General features: G+C 33.1%; 1 protein-coding gene across 1 annotated transcript; it reads right to left on the reverse strand.

Moving 5' to 3' along the window:
• Positions 1–7100: 7100 nt before the first annotated feature.
• On the reverse strand, positions 7101–15459 carry LOC149482555 (sodium channel protein Nach-like). The gene is made up of 10 exons (XM_089704122.1): positions 15392–15459; positions 14363–14563; positions 11539–11730; positions 10859–10960; positions 9838–9982; positions 9167–9363; positions 8722–8855; positions 8257–8371; positions 7642–7748; positions 7101–7219 (listed from the first exon to the last, which is right to left on the reverse strand). The coding sequence occupies exons 1-10, from the start codon at positions 15457–15459 to the stop codon at positions 7101–7103; spliced, it is 1380 nt and encodes a 459-aa protein (XP_089560248.1).
• Between the last annotated feature and the right edge of the window lie 179 nt (positions 15460–15638).

Raw genomic sequence — 15638 nt, forward strand, 5'->3', positions numbered from 1 at the left:
TTATTTGTGTACTTCTGAATAATAATATGTGAACGTAATATGGGTAGACGCTTTTCGACCAAAAAAAAATCGATACATATAATAAATCTGTAGAAGGGTCAATTCTGTACATTGAAAAAATTTGAAAAAATAAATAGCAGTGTTACTGGATCGATACCAAACCCAAATATGTGATTTAAAAAATTTTTGTCTGTCTGTCTGTCTGTCTGTATGTGAAGACATCACGTGAAAACTAACGGTTCGATTTCGATGAAACTTGGTATAATTATACCTTATTATCCTGGGCGTAAAATAGGATACTTTTTATCCTGGAAAAATATTTAGAAAAAAAATTAATCGTAATTTTTCAGTTTTATCCATAGACGTTGTTCTGTAGAACCGCGAACACACGTTGCGTATTATTATAGGCCTAGCCGTATTTGGGTCCAATCAAGAAGCTTATATCTAAGGGTCCAATAGATATTTATAAGATGTCATTGTCAGAGTTACTCAAAATGGAGAAATCAACCATCCACGTGAAGACCGACATCCGCGCGGACGGAGTCGCGGGCGGAAGCTAGTATTCAATAATATTAATCTCTAAGGCGCGGGACATATACAAGCGGCGCGGCGCGCATCGGGCGCGCTGTTGGCGTCCGAAAATGATATTTATATAGAGTGGTTAAATGCATTTTCTTCATGCATAATTTAGTAAAATTATGTTTTTTGTGCTAAAAGAGATTAACATTAATTTGAAAGTAACGATTTTGTTTTGATAATTCCTTGTAAGTAAATAGCGAGGATAACCCCACGATTGCAAATATATCTTTGTTGGAAATGTTGGAATTTACTTGGAAAATTTTATAGTACTTTTAAAGTAATTTTAAAGTAGTACTGGTGTAATGATGGAAGAAAAGAAGGTTAAAATAACACAAAATTTATATTGTACTAGCGGTCCGCCCCGGCTTCGCCCGTGGTACATATTTCGCAATAAAAGGTAGCCTATGTTCTTTCTCAGGGTCTAAAGATTATCTGTGCCAAATTTCATCAAAATCGGTCCAGTACCTAGTTTATGCGTGAAAACCATACATACATACATACATACATACATACATACATACATACATACATACAAACCTTTCCTCTTTATAATATTAGTATAGATAAAATATGGTTTTCAAACACAGGTTTACATTTAAACCATATAAATCTTATCATTAAAATCTCAGTTCAAAAGTATTTACAGTACTGATCATTCCACAATATTATAACAATTACAAATAAATAAAAAACACAATCAAAATCAGGATTATCTTTATTTCTGACATTGTAAATACATGGGAACTTTCATTATGCTCTTCTTCATTTTCACTTTCCCTACTGCCATCACCTGTGTAAATCATTTCATCGATTAATTCAATTCACCTTTAAAAACAAAACGAAGAAGGGTATGTAATAGCAGCTCTATATAATTCCACACAGAGAGAACACATTTTTGACTGACAGGCTACCGTCTCCTACCACCCGATTTGTTTTTGATTGTGTATGACCGTGAATTGACCTCTATTTGGATGCGATGGGGGAAGCGCGCCTGCGGTACGCCTGCGGTACGCCCGCGGCGCAACCGTGGCGTGCCGCCTCGTCGCCTTTCCAAAATTCTTTCATACAAAATGTATAAGAAGGACGTGGTGCAAAACAGATTCAAGAGGTGCGCTTATGGCACGCCCGCGCCCGCGCCGCTTGTGTTTGACCCGCGCCTAAATAGATGCATGATGTTGAAATTAATAAAACATTGTAATGGTAATGATAATAATAGTAAGATCTTAATCCATACTATAATATTATAAATGCGAAAGTAACTCTGTCTGTCTGTCTGTTACTCAATCACGCCTTAACTACTGAACCAATTTGCATGTTTGGTATGGAGATATTTTGATACCCGAAAAAGGACATAGGCTACCTTTTATTGCGAAATATGTACCACGGGCGAAGCCGGGGCGGACCTCTAGTTTTATATAAATTAGAAAAGTTAAGAAAATTAATTATCAATTTGGAGAACAAATTTTTTAACCTATGTATATTGTATACTTTTAAGTAAATAAACAGGAAGAAGCGAGGTCCAATAATCTTGACCCTAAAATTTAAAATCAATTTGTATATTCAAACTTACAGACACGAACTCTCTTTTTACACAATCCAATGAACGCACCCTGTATCGCATGAAAATATAATTTAAGTAATAATCTGAACAACTGATGAAACTCGCTACAGGCGTAAGTACATACGGATAAACAGTAATCATTGTTTCCTTGCGTGAGCTATGCAATTAGCTAATGCGCCTGACTCTCTCCAGTTACCTTGTGATGATGTGTCCATTTGTGATATGGGTCAGATCTGTTTCTCTGATTGATTTTTGAAGTGAAACTTCTTTAGGCGCGTTGAGAGTACCATTTCAAGGTCGAGTCATGGCAATACCGTTTCGTTGTGGAATATGGCGATATCTTTAAATCTTGCCAACGAAATTTCACTTCTGACACGTGTGCTCGGCACACACGCTCTTTTTTATAGTACGATAGGGAAGCGCTTAACAACGATATCGCCTTATGGTAAACTAAGATATGTCATGTGACCTAAGAAAGAGCGTGCTTCCTGACAAGGTACTTGTTCAATTTCCTCTTGAAGACCTCCATATTGTACTCGTCGGGGAACACAGATTCAGGAAGCATGTTCCAGTCCCTTGCGTTTTGAATGAAGAATGTCGTGCCGTATCGCTTGGAAGGAGAGACTTTTTCTTTTCTATTCATATTTTATTTAAATTGAAAACAAAAATAAGCAAGGAAGAAAGTAGAATGAAAAATTATTAAAAAAAATACATATTTGTATACGCCGCACAATAATAATTAATATTGATTTATTCAAGAGCAAATGTTGATTACTCATAGGTATTGTTTATTGCAGGTTTTGTTTGAAAAATATTCATGTGTATGCAAGTTGTTTTTAACAGTTGAACAAATTATACATGTATGCCTTTTAATGAAAAATATTTTCGTCAAGGAATCAGACTCAATAAAAAGAGTTTTAAAATTATGAAAGGTTTTAATTAAATATAAATAAAACTGTAATATCTTTTCAAAGTTTCAAAATGAAATAAAAAATATATCTGTATACCTTTTTAGTCAAGGAAAGTCTTTTCTTGATCTGACTCTCCCTGGGGAATAGCTAAAGTAAGAAACTGTTTGCTGCTACCATTTTTATCTATTTATTTTTAACTTTACACAAAATACTGTAAATATAAACAAAGTTCTGTATGTCTGTCAATAATAAAACCCGTCTCATTAACATTCGAAGCACGGGAAAGGTCAGATATTCTATAAATATACGAGAGAAGTGACGAAGGGTATATTGGGGCGAGTAGAAATGAATGATTAGAAGTTGATTTATTTCGATTTATTACATCAAGGCATATTGGTAGTTTTTATGTCGTCACAATCGCCATAAATCTTTTGACACTGTATATTAATATATAAATACAGGAATGTATAATATTATAATAAAATAAATACAGGAAGTTTCTATTTCATGGAACCTAATCAGAATATTCGGATGTGATTCGTATAGATTTTTTTTAAGCAACAATTTAAAAGATTTTCAAAAATAATTGTTTAAGAAAGAAGCTGGATACTTAGAATAAATACCATCTTAATCTCTTGGGTAACCTTTCGCCATGGGATTTCTTTCAATAATCAAAATATCAAGAGCCTGCCAATGTACACGCTCTTAAAAATGTGATGATCAAAAATAAATTAAATAAACAATAAACAGCTTTTTTGAAATCGTTAATAGTTTTAAATATTTAACTCACGTGATTTGCTAAACTACGATACATTTTTGGTAATCATCATTATATTATTGTACGTATATTTGAACTATTATCATAATGCTTGAACATTATATAATTATTGAAATTATTATTGATTGATGTGTGTATAATTATAGTTTTTAAGTATGCATTTATGAATTATTGTTGTACATCCGCGTCGATACACTCGATTTAGCGTATTTTCGACAAATTTTAAATGTTAATAAGATGCAAATTAGCTATATATCAAAACGGATTCAGGATAGAAATTACTGCACATTTTTATCACTTTGTAATATTAGGTTTTAGGTACTATTGTTACTTAAAATGTGATAATACCCAAGCTTCTTTATTATTATTTTTTTGTTTACTGACAATTTTAGATTATAATAATACTTCAGAATTTTATTTTTTAAATAGCTGAATTTATAAAAGTAAAGCTGGGGAAATAAAATCACGACGCCTGCGTTGGCTCGGGCATGTAGAGCGAATGGGTGAGGAGCGAGGTCTGAAGAGAGCATACTTGGGTCGTCCGTCGGGCCGACGGCCAGTTGGTCGACCCAAGTATCGCTGGCGCGATCAAGTGGAGAGGGACCTGAGTAAGCTCCAAGCCAATGACAATTGGCAAGAGACCGCTCAGGACCGGGGAAGGTGGAGAGTTCTCGTCTCGGAGGCCAAGACCCACTTCGGGGTTTCAGCGCCACAGGAGTGAGTGTGTGTGTGTGTGAGTGATAAAAGTAAAGGATATTTTAATAACTAACTTACCGCTCGAGGCTTCGCCCGCTTTGTCTAAAACCTAATCTATGCTAATATTATAAAGAGGAAAGGTTTGTAATTATGTATGTATGTATGGTTTTCACGCATAAACTACTGGACCGATTTCAAAAATTCTTTCACCATTAGAAAGCTGCATCTTCACTTAGCAACATAGGCTATAAAACATGTAGGTACCACGGGCGAAGCCGGGGCGGGACGCTAGTAAATTATATACTAAAACCTTCCTCTTGAATCACTCTATTTATTAAAAAAGACCACATCAAAATCTGTTGCGTAGTTTTAAAGATTTAAGCATACAAATGGACATAGGGACATAGGGACAGAGAAAGCGACTTTGTTTTATACTATGTAGTGATATTATGTAAGCAAATTCTATTTATTTATTTTATTTTAAAATTGAGATATTTCAGGTGGACATTTTTTACTCCTTATTACAATGTCACAAAGAATAATAGGGTATAATATAGTAAAAATAAGCAAAATATTTTATTATTTTAAATAACCGTAGCCACATACAAATGAAATGTGTTCATTAAATAAAAGTTAAGTGCTGTTAAGATTCCAAATTGAATTACTTGGCTGCATGTGTGAAAACATTCCAACTAGTGGAATGGTGTAGCCTAATGGACGACTTATTTTTAGCAAGAACGTAGATTGTCCGACATTTTGATGTGTTTCTTAATTTTTTATTTTAAAATTGCGGGACTTCTTAGGGTTTTTGTGCTTTTGCTGTGTTACCTGTTGTGTGTTACCTGTCCAGACTAAGTGTTTACACTTACAGCAACGTAAAAATGTTGATGTCTTTTTTAAATTTTAAGATTTTAGTTTTTATATAGAAGGAGGCCTAAAAATAATTAATATATATTTTTTTACAAAAAATAAACTGCCGTGGGACCAACCGGAGGGCTAGCTTTCAAATAAAAAAAATAATCATCAAAATCCATTCATTTTATCAAATCGAAACCAAAAAAATACAGAATTGAGAACCTCCTTTTTTGGAATCAGTTGAAAATAATTAACATTGAGTGATAAGCATCATCAGAAGGAAGGTTAAAAATATAACAAAAATAATGAACAAAAACAGAACCGTGTTATTTTCAAAGCACACACGAACAAACGCATAAATCCAGCTACATTGGCTTTCACCTCGCCATGTTTTCCTTATTGAAATAAAATATTTGCGTTACGCTCAGTTTGAGTTTAGGGCTCATGGGAGTTCCCAGTTATTGTGCCGTTGACCGACTTTTTGTGATCAATTTTTATAGCAAGTTAATAAAAACATGGCATTCCGTGTTGGAACGTTTGTTTTGTATTCATTTTGTACTTTTCAATCGACTTCAGCAAGAAGGTACGAGTTTGAATGTGTTATTTCTAAGGTGTTATTGTATTAGAATGTTTGGCGATTATGCCGCCAATTATGAAGGGTTTCGTAGGTCCGTTTTTGTTCGATAGATTCGGTTAATGTGTGAATGTTATTGTCTCTGTTTTTCAATTTGTTTCTATATTATCAACTAGATTTCCACCCTTTAAAAGTATCTCTTTTGAATACGCAATTTATTAATTGGTTGCTCGGTGTAAACATTGCACAAAAGTGTTGAAAGCAATAATATTTAACATTGCATTGAATAATTAAAAATGTTTCATTTGATCGTCTGGCAGACTTAAAAAAAGTAAGCGATTCGACGTAGAATAGATGTAGAATCTGTTTTAATTCGAATTGATTTTAGAAGGTTTTTCTTTTCATAGTTTTGACCATTTTTTGGTAGATTTTTATCGGATACTAAATTCCACTTGAACACATTAGCTCAAAAATTATGTTATGTACCCTGGATAATTTGCAATAAGATATTATTAAGATTGGCAGGAGTTTCAACTTGTATTTCTTCTCTTTCTTTCACATTTTTTTTTGTATATATCTAGAAGTCATCGAGGCCACTAATAATTCAATATTTTCCTTACTATCTACATAATGTACTTTTAACTTATAAATACAATCCAAAAAGACATTTATCAGCAAAAACGATCCACATCAGAAGTGAGATCAATCTCCGAATGATCACAGGCACGTACAAAACGAATTACATTTTCGCTAAATCACGCTCTGCCAATATCTATAGCAATACTATCATTGTAATGCGGATTTCAACGTATATTGGACTGGACTTGGGGCTAGCATTTTTTAAAAAGCTTTTTTGGTGCAAATTGAACTAAAACTTATGCAAAAATAAATTAAAGGGAGGTTTATTTTTTTATATTAATTTGACATTTTTATTCAAATAGTACACACAATCAAATTAGGAGTAGGTGTATACCTACCATTTCCCAATACAGAAAGTATTAATTCTAATACCTGATAATTACTAAACCGATTATTATATCTAATATTTAAATTACATGAGAGGCTTTCTATCTTAATTAATAAGGGGTATAAATGAGTAAATAGATTCTTGTTCATTGTTTATTTCATATTATTGTAACACACGATTTAGCGTAAAGCTTGATTCCGAAGCGCCGTGTTCGCAGCATGCCACAACAGCATCAGAATCTCCAGAACCGTTAACATGCTGCAGCCGAAGAACATGTTGAAGACTCCTCCGAGTTGCGCTGTAACATAATATTAATATATTATATATTATAATAGTACGGTGAGTAAAATGATACGATTTAGATTTTATTTCTCAGTATGTAGAGTCATGTAAAAAATGCAGCGCGCTGACATTTCAACTTATAGATATAGATTATTAATTCAAATACATTTTTATAATACAGTAATAATATCATTAGCTTAGTTTTTCTACAGCATAGAAAACAGTAGCTATAGCTGAACACTTCTGAAAATTACTATAGGATGTAATTTAACTTATAATTATTCTGAAAAAACAGCGCTGGTTTCCTTCCTTCCTTTGTAAAACCTTATTACCAACTGTAGTGTACTGCATTACCTAATTTTATGTGAAATGAAAAGCCATAAACTATTTTTTTTTACTTTAATTATATATTTTCCAAAGACTTTAGAAATCACTCACCAACCAAGTTGAAGCGTGTGAAATAAGAGCGCCGCGAGAATATCATCTTGTTAAAGTTCTGCAGGTACACTCGGACAATGCTTATCCTCGTTAAATCCAAGCCTTCGCTGAATCCAATAAAATGTATTTGTTGGGGAATTATTGGAGTTATTTTTATTTACGGTAGGTCACTAGATGTTTTGATGATGACTTTGTGTAAATTTTTGGACTACACTTGACTAAATTGGACGAAAAATAAGAAATTCATTTCAAAGAATGTTGAATAATTTTCAAAAAGAGTAGGCTCAGACTTTTAGTACGTAGCTCTTTATAATTTTGGCCCTACTGTATGGTCTGTATGTTTAATGTTTATGCATGGGACTTTTGACGGAAGATTTTGATTATTCAGATGAATAATCTATAGATAGATAGATATCCATTATACCCATATCAAGTTACTCTAAATCTCGATAAATATAGTAAGTATGACTATCATGCACAATGGATTATGAAGTTTTTTTTAATATGTATATCGAGTAGTTTTCGAAGAAGGTTTTAGTTATAAATTTATTAAGTGTTAGACAAAGCGGACGAATCTTCGAGCGGAAGGCTAGTACCTAGTATATAAATACTTACTAGAATGAGTCAATTACAGGTGTATCTGGATAAATCTTGAATGCAAATGGCATGCTGATTTGTATATCCCTGTCACAAGTCATTGGGCAGTCACATACCCCAGCTCCAAAAGGCACTGTAAGTAAAACACACAACAAATTATCGTATTAGGAATTAATTAAAAAACCGGTAACAATTGCACAAAGCCTTGCGAATGTCTGATGTGGTCGCCCATGAGTAGTGGTGGGCATAATTGGCCCACTTGCTCGGTAGCACGATCCTACTAATACTATAAATACGAAAATTTGTATGGATGGATGTTTGTTAGTCTTTCGCACAAACACTACTGAAGCTGAAGACCCAGAATAAGACATACCTGATTCTTTTTATCCCGGAGCAGGAACGGGAACTATGCGGGTTTTTCTTTAATAACGCAGGATAAGCTGCGGGCGGAAATCTAGTCTATTATAAAAAAAAACAACGTACCAACAGACGATCTAACACAGCGCACGTCCCTAGCACCGCACTGCCGTACACCTGGCAGCACGGGATGCTGCACCTGTGTGCAGTTGCAGCGCTCCATGATGCGCGCCATCTCGCATTCCATGAGACAATACGTCCTGTAATACACAAATCTTATACTATGAAACCATGATCAATAATACTAATTATGTCATGATACAGTCGGATTCGAGTTGATACTAGAATGCAAACGTTTCATAGATTTTTACAGTTATCAGACAATTCTATTTACAAGGCAATGATGGGTCAGTGTTAAAAATATGTTGTAGAATCGAAAAGTTCAATAAAACATTGTAATACATACTCGGCAGTGCCCCTGCAGACAAAATTAAATATGGGTCGATGAAAATGACGTTGAATGTTATAGTTAAAATCAAAATTATAATATTCTTCTAATTTTCAGATTCACCTATGGTATTCAGGGAAGTACTTCAAAGGCTCATCAGTCATCCGACACCGTCGCAAGCTGTGGCTAAGGTCCTTCACCTCGTCAGCGATGTGGATGCCCTTGGTAGAGTAGCCCGCCCATACCTCGCTGCCGATCGGGACGGGCGTGCCGTTGGACAGCATCTCTACGTAGTAGTGGCCGTTGTTCTTTAGACTTATCTGGGGAATTTTTAACCGACTTCAAAAAAAAGGAGGAGGTTTTCAATTCGGCCGGCATATTTTTTTTGTTATAGATTTTAGGTGGTATGAAGCTAGTTTCAGTCAGCTGAATTGGCGTGAAATATAGATAAATGTAGCAAGTAATAAATGTAAAAATTTTTACCTTATAAATCATGAAAGGCATAATAATATGTGAGTATTAATTGAAATGGTAGTAAAATACATACATAGAGTGATTTAAAAATTAATAAAAGGTACTTGATAAGGAAAAGGTAGGTATTTGGTAACCTTGTAATTAGTAATCACAAAAATAATATTAGAGAGAATGATTAAAAAGTATTTCAAGAAAGATATTAGTGCCCAACTTCATCAAGATAATATAGCATTTCTTATTTCCATGCGTTTATTGTACACTCAAACACAAAAATACCAAATAATTTGGTCACAGCGTTTCCTCTGCAAATAATATCTTACCCACTTATAATAGAGGTCAGTGTTAACGGGAGGGCGCGTGTCGTTTTGTGAAATGGCCACAATCAATCCTCGGTTGGGTCCCACTTGACTCACGTGGAGCTTCTGAACCGGCCGTTTCTTATTATAGCCGGGATTCTTCATTTCTCTGCGACAGTGAGAGAATTAGTTCTGTTGGTATAGTTTTGGTATCGTGAACATATTGATAAAAGTTAATTTTATGTTACTGAGTTATTAAAATGTTTTGTAAAATAGCCAATAGGCTTTTCTTTTGTTTAGAATAATTTGACAGGTCGTCTACAAATTGTCGTTGTTTATGTAAAATATGCTACACTGTTTAATGCATTATTGATTACATTTCATTGCATGTAGTATGTACAGTACGGAAATAAATAAATTTAGTGCATTAAAATCTTATTAACGGAGTTTTTTTAATTTCGAATTATTGTATCTTGTATGAATCATTCGAGTACATAGAGTAATTAAATAATACGCAGAGACATTAGCATAAACAGTTTCTAGTAATAATTTGTTACATTAACACAGCATTTACAATAACTTCCGTGCTAGTTATCAGAACTAATCGTGCGTGACTTCGCACATACGATTTCTACAATGTACGTAAATTAAAGAAAATTATACAAAATTGTAAATTACGTACGGTTTCATGCTTTTACTTGTGAACTTTTTAATTAAATTCAAACTCAAACATTTATTTCATTAGACTTCTTCTAGAAGCACTTTTGGATCGCCATAACCTAGTTTTACCATTATTATTTTTAAATATGTGCTTATAAATAAGATAAACATCAATAATATTTCTTATATGTAACTATTATATGTAACATCAAAAATAATGTTTCTTGTATGTCTTATTCATTCAGAGAATTAAGTTTTTCGTTTTATATTAATGTATTTGAACCATTTTTCATTGATATTCTTCTTCTACAGTGTGATATGATAATGTAACTGAAATAAGCATGTTTAATTTAATTTAAATAAAAACTTATTACTTAAAGCCTACCTCTTTAAAGATCTGCCATTAAACACGCAGCAAAATCCATAGCTCGTCATCTCCATTCGAAATAATGATAAACAGGGTATATTTTTCCCATGCCACTTACATCTGTACAGTGTTAAGAATGTTTTAATTAATTCTGTATGAAATTTAGTGTAAAATATCTTATTTTATCTTCTTTCTTACTAATATTATAAATGCGAAAGTTTGTGAGGATGGATGTGTGTGTGTGTTTGTTACTATTTCACGCAAATACCGAACCGATTACAATGAAATTTAGCACACATATAGAGGGTAACTTGGATTAACACACAGGATGGAAATCCCACGGGAACGGGAACTGTGCGGGTTTTTCTTTGAAAACGCGGGCGAAGCCGCGGGCGGAAAGCTAGTATTTTATAAATTGTATTTGTATTGTTTTTGCAAGAGATTGTGGCAGCTTAGCCAGCGTGAAATATGGCTTAAGAAAAATACTTATAGTCTTGAGATAGTATGAAATAATATAAATTTTATTCTACGAACTCTCTGACTTTACTAAACGTATACCAAAGAATTGAGGATGATAATTAAAACGCCAACATGACCTCAAATTATCATTCTTGTAGGTACTATTCCCCTTCTTCAAAAGTACGTCTACACTACCTAACTTGATACCACGATGTCTACAGCCATCAAAATATACATACTTGATCAGAATTTCCTCGCACGTCGAAGTGAGCATCATTCCAGCTGTTTCCACATCCAGATCATTGTATTCCAGCAGCTTCTGGATGTTCTCCAGGTCTTCCAGCTCAAAGGTGACATCTCGAGAGTAGATGGCTCCCAGTTGCAATATGATGCCTTCAATGTAAGTGGCATTTACGGCGGGAGGATATTTTCTATGAAATAAATAAATAAATATGACCAATCTGAAGATATATTATCACATATTATCAAGAAATTAAAAGTCAAAAGTTGTAAATTTTTAAACAATAGTAAAAGCATTTGAATGCTTTAAAATTAAAATATCAAATTCAGTCAAAAAGTTTATCAACAGGTTGAATTAAATTGTTAGGTATAGGTAGTGAAAAAATCTACTCCTAAACCTGTTCAAGTTACCTACTGAAATTCAAGCAATTATGTAGTTTAGATTTAATAAAGTTTTTCGTTCTGTCGAGTTATAATTTCAATGTGGAAAAACTTGCATACTTATTAACACGAGAAGTGCAATACACGATTTATTACTTATGTTTTTAAGTATTAAGTAGTCTAATTGTATGATTGTTTTGAATACTACATTTTAGCAGTTGTATATTCAAAGCGAGTAATTTATTTTTTAATCATGCATATAATAATGTAGATTCGAGTTATTTCATTTCATTTGCATTTTTCCCTTTGTATTGGTTTTCTGTTTGAAGTTTGTCTGGCTTCTACTGATTGATTCGATTCATATGATTATTTGGATCACGTGCATTGAGATCAAATTTATTTTTATTATTACATTTTCAAAATAACAGAGAGAAGCTTAGTCATGGTTATGCAGCATTTGAAATTCACGTATTCAAATATCGGTATTTCAAATATTTCAATTTTATTTTAGATCTTATTTTTTGGATGTTAAAAATGATAAAAAACAGTAACATTATATTATGCTGTTTTATTATATAAATATAGAAGGTGCAATACACTTTAATGAATAAAACTACACTTCTTGTTTGAGAAATGTACAAATATCGACGCATCAGTTGTTATTATTAAGCAAATTAAAGTGCCATTACTTCGCTTCTTTTTTAAAGTAACAATTACATTTGCTTGATAAATATTTACTTACAATTAATAGTAAATACATTTAATTTTTATCTTTTACACATGAATAAATTGATGAATCATGAAACAATAAAATACATTATATACTAGGGTTGTTGAGGAAGTGATTATGAGGAAGAGGAGGAGGAAGAGGAATTTTCACACACAAATTTAGGGGATGCGGATGAGGAAGAGGATATTTTTTTGAGGAAGAGGATGCGGATGAGGAAGCGGAAGAGGAAGCGGATGAGGATGAGGATGATAGGAAATTATAATCAAAATTAAAAAACAAAACCTTTTAAAATTAAAAATTAAAACAAAAGCCATTCTCCTGTCTGTACATATTGATGTTTTAAGGTTAGGGGGAGGTTAGCTCGCCCGATCGCGAATTTACAAAGCCTATTGTCGCTATTATAGGCTCGCAGTGTGGACCTGCACAATAACTAAGTACTATACTATTTGAGTCACGAGGCGGACTCAGATGAGCTTTTGTTTATGCATATTACTCGAAAAAACCTAATCTATCTCAATGCCAGAAGCGACATTAGGCGATTTCCACAAAAAAAAAACTAATTGGTAGATATTATGTAAGCTTAAACAACTTGTTTGTTTTTTAATTTAAAATGACTTTTGACACACATTCTTTGGTAAAATATGTTTCTTCTGAGTATGAGAGAAAATGTTATATTATTATGTTTAGAGATAAGTGTTAGTCGCAGATATAAATATGGCGGTAAGATTCTACTCTTGTTTGTTAGTAGAGTCCGACTCGTAACTCAAATACATAGTTTAAATAGGCTTTGTAAATTCGCCGCCCGATCGGATCAGCATCCTCATAAACTTCCTCTAAATTTTGAGGAAGCGATAGCGGAAGAGGATTTTTTTATTTTCATTTTTGAGGATGCGGTAACGGTAGAGGAACCCAAAATATTGCGGAACTTCCGCATTATGAGGAAGCGGAAGAGGAATCCTCAACAACCCTATTATATACCTACTTAAATGCAAGCTTCAAGATAAAAAGTATTCTCAAATTAAAAGTTAAGAAAAAATTCTTTAAATTAAAATACAAAACCTTAAAGAAATTCCTTCCAACTCGCGTGGTTTACGCTAACGTGTGCATTAGCCATTAACCGTTGGATTTCTCTTTTCTTTTTAACAGCCTTGTGTTTATGGACTTCGCTTTACCGAGCTTATACGAAGATATAGATAAACCTAACTAATGTGTGAAAATAATTTCAGTGGTAGTGAATTATAATAAAAGTCATATTATATTTGTGTTAAATTATTAATATTGCTTTCGTAACTATTAATACTAAAGAGTGCAATTAAAGACTACGTTGTTAAGCTTTTTTTATCAAATCACATCTAGACACAGGACACTGTGCATACCTAGCTTTCCACCCACGGCCTCGCTAGCGTGAGAAAGAGTTTTCCGGAAAAAATAACTATCCCATGGCCTTTCTCAAGTCTCAAACTATGTTTATACCAAATTTCATCCAAATCGGCACAAATGGTTAGGTAGTTAGGACTAGGTAGTTAGGGTAAATCTAGTTTGTAATCAAGTGTTGATTTTGTTAATAAGCTTGCAATCTCAATACCTACTGGAACTGCATAGAGCATAGCTAACTTAAACTTGAGTAAAATCAGCTACAATTTTTATCTTGCATCAAGCTAAGCAAGAGTTGACAAATGTATGGTTTTATATACAAATGATTAAATACTTACATTTTACCAAGAAACTCCTGTATTTTCTCTTCCGGGTAACTAATTTCAGGGCACACGACCACCGTGGGGAAGGTCACCCAGTTCTTGATAGCGGTCATTTGGACCATGTAGGTCGGGTTGCTGAGGTACCGAGTGACAGTCTCCCATACCACGGCAGTTGAACAGCAGAATATGAGGATGTGGGTTAGGACCCAGAAGTTTCTAGAAGCAATCAATCAATCAATTAATCATTTATTCTCAGAAAAACACAATTGAATACATAGTACACTTCTGGGATATAATCTAGCCTATGTCCTTTCTTAGATTTCAAACTATCCCTGTTCCAAATGTCCTCCAAATTGGTTAAGTGGTTTAGACGTGAAGAAGAGACGGACAATGGACATACAGTAATTACTTTCGCATTTATAATATAAAATTAATAATATATTAGGGATAGTAGAGATAATATAAGTACATGGCATAATATTTATAAATACAAAAAAAAATACAGTAATCAAAATCTATTTATATTATTTGATTGATTTTTTTTTGTTATAGGCGTGGGACGATGAAGGATACGAATAAGGGTTTTTGTGTTTAAATAAAAGGTGTGAGGAACGGAAAATGCATGTAGTACAATATAATAGGCGTAACATAAGAAGTAACCTTTAATTTTTTTTCATGAAACTGAACCTTTCAATAACATTAGTCTATACAAAGATTTACATTTATAATAGGTATCGGTTTCACTATTTTGAACAATTGGATAATATAGAAACAACTAGCTGTCTGCTGTACCGTGTTTCAATATTTTAATGTCAAAGAATTTGTATACGATTATCTGAATACAACACATTTGAAAGTACTCTTTGAAATATTATCATATTTCATCATCATATCATATTTGCGTATAACGTCAAGTAAAACGATAGTTTTACTTGAACGTTATACGCAATAAAAATAAATATAGATAAAATTTGTAGTACAACCTTTCTCATTAACAAAAAAAGAAACTGTTTTAGTCATATCTCATTAAAAACTAAATGATACCTATGTCTCGGATACACAAGCCTCTTGGCCCCATGAAACTGGGCCTGCTCCAGCAATCTAGAACTCATTATAATACAAGAACTACGCGATATCAACGATTGCTCCCGATCTCAACTAAATGTCCCGGATCATTATACTTAGAGATGATTTATCAAAGTGACAGTAATTAGGTACTATACTGTATGAGAAGCAATAAATTTTATGCATACTGAATTATTTACTGCTGACTTTATGGTTGTATAGTGGA

The sequence above is a fragment of the Colias philodice genome, chromosome 15 (assembly GCF_061535455.1).
Source record: "Colias philodice isolate Cphi_HAF_F1 chromosome 15, ilColPhil1 Martin Lab GWU primary, whole genome shotgun sequence".
Taxonomy (NCBI): Eukaryota; Metazoa; Arthropoda; class Insecta; order Lepidoptera; family Pieridae; genus Colias; species Colias philodice.